The sequence below is a fragment of the Drosophila albomicans genome, chromosome 2R (genome assembly GCF_009650485.2).
Source record: "Drosophila albomicans strain 15112-1751.03 chromosome 2R, ASM965048v2, whole genome shotgun sequence".
NCBI classification, from domain to species: domain Eukaryota; kingdom Metazoa; phylum Arthropoda; class Insecta; order Diptera; family Drosophilidae; genus Drosophila; species Drosophila albomicans.
The window spans coordinates 16,081,432-16,086,131 of record NC_047631.2 but is presented as its reverse complement, the minus strand read 5'-3'; the positions used below and the strand labels follow the sequence as shown (position 1 = coordinate 16,086,131).

Below are 4,700 nucleotides of genomic sequence, written 5' to 3'. Positions count from 1 at the left end.
TTTCGTCTGTCCGCCCGAGTCCCATTTTCGCCTTTCAACTTGCAATGAAATTTATTCAATACTCCTTCAATGATGTGCCCTGTGGCCGAACAAGACCGGTTCGGTTCGGGACCAACTCTACTCAAGTGTGGGCCAGCCTTTTATTATTATTTTTATGTGCTGGTCTCTTTTATTCGTGATGTTGGTGCTCGGCTTCGATGTCCTGGCTGTTTGGCTTTTGTCAGGAGTCCACTTCTTTTACCTTTTCTCTTCGTTCGACTCTTTTTTTTCAATCAACAACAAATGGAAAGTGTCCACAGTCCTTTTCGTATGTACCACAGTATTTTCAGTACAGACGAATAAATATTTCACAGAACCTCATGACGTTCAGTAGACAAACGGTTAAGTGTCAGCTGCAGACTATCAGACTGACAACTACTGCAGTTTGCATTTAATTTATGCCTCGATTTATCCATATTAACATGCAAATTCAAATGCCACACCAAATATGTCTATATGTCAATCATTAGCACTTATTAATCATATGCCGCGATGAGCAGAAGTTTCTCGATTTAAATGATACAAAGCTATGACTACGAAATTATATTTATGTAATCTGCCAGAAATCAAGGAATTATTATACACAATTAATTTAAGCCCATCTTCAATCTACAAATCTTGAGAGTATTTAATTTAATAGAGATTTTAAAGGCTTAGCTCGGTCTGTTAAAGATGGCAGGTCTGACAGTTGTTAGCTTTTTTATTATGTTGCCAACTGCTGATGCTAATTTGCAAAACATTTCAATAGATTTTGGAACAAATGTGCACACGATTGCAAAGGTTTGCATGCGTGTGTGCGAGTCTCTTAGACAAGTAAATTTTGGTATTTTTGGGAAATCCACAAATTTTCCAGGCACTTCACTCAACCAAGTGTGAAAACTGCAAGCCAATAAAAGGCATTTTCGAGCTCTAAGAGCATAAAACAACTCGACACATGGCAATAGTAGTAGCAGAAGAGGAGCAATGGCAAACGAGCCTTCGGGCCTCATATGGAAGCCAATTAATTGAAATTGAAATTGGTTTTGTGTGGCCAACAAGTTGAAGACGACAACAAGCTCAAATAAATGGCAATTGAAAATTTTTTTATTAAGCAGTTCACGAATTTCACATTTCCCAAAAACTTGGTAAATTTATATTTGCAGTTAAATTTGCAGCAGTACACAAACAAGCAAATAAACTTTGAATGTAAAAGAAGAGATTAATTGTTAAGCAGTGAAATACTCTGGAAAAGCTCTTAAGAGTAAATGGAAAGGAAATATAAATATTAATTTCTAAAATGTTTTATTTTATTGAACGAAGGCTTAAATCATAAGCTTTTATAACTGTAAATAAATTATAAAATACAAAGTTATCCAATGAATATTCCCTTTGCCGCAATTGTTTGCTGGGTGTTAAAAGAACTGAAGTAGTTGAAATTGTTGCAAGGCTGTAAATAAAATTTAATGAAATCATACTACAAAGTTGTAACTTTGTGATTTACACTGAAGATGATTGCAGCGAGCTTGTTAGCCATGTCTATTTGTCTCCTTGCCTCTGCGCCTCTCTGTCTCTTCTTTGCCCTCGGCCCGTGTCTGAGTGTCTTTCTCTGTCTGGATCTCAGTCTTCAGTTTTGGGCCTTCTCACTGGCTGCGTAATTTCAACATTGGCAATTAAAATTTCGTATGAGTTGCCTGCAATCAGTGCACAAGTTGCCAGTGCCACGCACAAACAACTCACACAAACAAACGCACATACACTCACACGCATACACACACACACTTGTGTGTACGGCGACAATCTCAGCTGGTGTCTGCATAATTTAAAGCATACATTTAGGCTGCCATTGCTTGAATGCTCAAACCGTCCTCTGCTCCAACTGCGACAACTGTGTGATAAATGCCTGGCGCACCAGCCCCAAACAGTTGCTCCACTACCACTACATCTCACGCACACACACACAACACACTCACATTCAGAGCTAGAATGCTGCTGACAATTCCAAACGATTTTCAGAGTCTGCTATGTTTGTTGCAATGATTGCCATCTTGGATTTGCTAGCTTTCGGTTGATTATGGGCCTGGCCCGGACTGCACTTAAATGTATGTAAACTAGCAACAAATGTTTAGACAAAACTTTCAACTTGTTTGCATATTTAACAAAGGCCCCATCCACATAGTTCGATGTGGTGTATCACTTCGAAGATTTCAAGATCATTTTGTTTCACCAGATAAAAGATTATTTTTTTTTTTATTGAATGAAATATGCGTAGAGTGTGTTATAAATAAAACATGAGCGACTAAACACTAGTTAAAAGTTTATAGTTAGACACTTGAGAATCAGAATTGTATTGAGCTTGAGCCTTTGGACGGTTTCAAACAGATATCCTTACATTGCATAAGCACGACGCATCATCAGATCGAAATACATATCATTGTCAATTGAGGCGCTAATTGTGGCATAATAATTGATGAACTCCTCTCGAGTTATCTGTAAATATGAATTGGCAATATTAAAAGGGGAGCTTATAAGTAAACTTTCTTAACAACAAACGCACCTTGCCATCAAGGTTTCCACGACCACCCTCGAAATTGTGCAAGAAATCTGTCAATATCTCATCCTCGCTCTTCTCGCCACTCTGATATTTCGGATGCTCCTTGACCGAGTAAACATTCTTCAGATCATCTATGGTAATGACCCCATCATCATCCTTGTCCATCTTGTCAAATGCTTGATCGATGATTGCCAGACGACACTGCGGCATGGGTGGCTAAAAAAGAAATTAAAAAATTAACTTACTATTCGTAGATTTTATTGTTGTAACTTACGCGTAGCTTCAGCAAGAACTCAGTCATGTTCACAGATCCGCTGCCATCCTCATCAAAGCTATGTTCAACAAGCTAATTAGTTGTTGAATTCATTTGGGAAACAATTTAAAAACTCACGTGTTGAACATCTCTTTAATTTCATCTTCAGTTACATCCAGACCAATGTCTCGAATTCCCGAGATGAACTCCTCCTTATTGAGGGCCTTGCTGCCATCATCGTCCATGGCGCGAAAAGCTCTAAATAATTAATTGAACATTGAATAGTTAAATAACAGAGAGTATATGTCATTTAAAGTCCATCAATCGAAGGACATGGAACTCACCTGCCAAGTCCCAAAATGCCTGTTGCGCCACGACTCAGGCAAAGCAAACGCAACTTGGTAATGGGATCCTTGTCAGCACCATCTGTCAGTTCTCTCAGCGACTTGCTCACCAAATTGGCTTCCAGTGTATATAGGTCTCCATTAGAGGGCTGCAACGAAAGCGGAAAAGCAAGAAAGTAGACCAATCAATATTTCAAGTATTCACATTGCATATACATAGTATTCAATTGCGGTAGCTGTGATTCATTACCGACTGCAGAGGTAAATTGTAAGTTAGAAAAATAAAATGTACACGGTTTTTTTTTACAGGGAAACTTCAAGTCGATTACCAAGTAACCGATGTGTTTTTACTTGTGGTTTAATCATCGCATAAAATTCAACGTAATTTTCATTTCTAGCATACGCATAAAAAGTGACTAAGATGAAACCTCAACGCAGTCATTATAATTAAAGTGATTGTATAAACAGAAGCGTAAAGAAATAAACAAATAATAACCAACTCAAGGGTGAAGAGCAAACTGAAGAAGTGGAAGTAAAGACGAACCCGAAACTCGGTCGTATGAATCATCGAACAGCCTCAGCTGATCTTGCGAAGTTTGTTGGGTTTTAACTCTTGCCGCTTTTAGCGAAATTATTTTCATTTTTGTAAAAGCACTTGAGTGCAATTTGTTTAATTGAAGCCCAAGGTGAAGGTCGTGCAAATAAAGTAAAGTTTAGCCACACAAATAAAACCACAAAGGGAAAATGGAGACCGGGGAATGGGGAATAGGAAATGGGTGGAAAAATAACCAAGCAGCTTACGTCCATTGCAGCAAGTTTTGTATATCTTTTTCTATGGCCCTTTTCACTTTACACAAAGATTGCTTTTTGCTGCGAATGTATCTTCTTTTTGAACTGAATGCTCGCAGATAGCTCCAAGATACTTGTTACTTTAGCGGCTTTGAAATGCAAACTGAATACGAGAAAATAAAGCGGCGGCAATGAATAAACAGCTAAGCACTCGCAGACAGAGCGAGAGAGAAGATTGCGAACGAGTCAGACGATGAGAGAGCGTAATGGAATGAATGGAAATGAAATGTGGGCTGCGGGTTGTGAGGTTCAAAACTAGTTACTTACTTACAAACATTTATAGTCATATGGAGCAGACAGACAGTGGGCCGCACAGACACAAAACCCGGTCAGACGTGCCAACTGTGTCTGACTGATTCATTCGTTTCCAACTGTCTCTCTCGCTCTCGTAATTGCTCACGCTCGCTCGCCCTCTCTCTCTTTATCTACGTTATCTCTCTCTACTTGTCTCCCCATCATTTCTGACCACCTGTTCAGTCTTTGTGCTACGCCGCCGTGGAAACATTTTATTTCAATTAAAGTTGCGGGCTGGAACTAGCAGTCAGTCAGTCGGTAAGTTACTCAGCTAGTCACTTTGTCACTCTGTCACTTAGTCAACTTGTCAGTCGGGCAATTTTGTGCACTGCACTGGCAAATGTTTGCCCGAGACAAACATGTGACGCCGTTGAAGCGCCAGAAACACAAA

General features: G+C 39.2%; 1 protein-coding gene across 1 annotated transcript; it reads right to left on the bottom strand.

The window, feature by feature from the left end:
* Positions 1-2,256: 2,256 nt before the first annotated feature.
* Positions 2,257-4,128, bottom strand: LOC117574189 (calcyphosin-like protein). Its single transcript, XM_034257882.2, has 6 exons — positions 3,968-4,128; positions 3,167-3,315; positions 2,961-3,080; positions 2,844-2,901; positions 2,573-2,785; positions 2,257-2,505 (listed from the first exon to the last, which is right to left on the bottom strand). Exons 1-6 carry the CDS (start codon positions 3,971-3,973, stop codon positions 2,404-2,406), a joined length of 648 nt encoding a protein of 215 aa, XP_034113773.2. The 5' UTR covers positions 3,974-4,128; the 3' UTR covers positions 2,257-2,403.
* Between the last annotated feature and the right edge of the window lie 572 nt (positions 4,129-4,700).

What these genes read in the sequence shown, in the direction of transcription:
- LOC117574189 (XM_034257882.2), bottom strand. An exon ending in GGCATTTTGGGACTTGGCAG is followed by an intron (nt 3,081 to 3,166) that starts GTGAGTTCCATG and finishes TTAATTATTTAG; the next exon opens with AGCTTTTCGCGCCATGGACG. An exon ending in ATTAAAGAGATGTTCAACAC is followed by an intron (nt 2,902 to 2,960) that starts GTGAGTTTTTAA and finishes TGTTGAACATAG; the next exon opens with CTTTGATGAGGATGGCAGCG.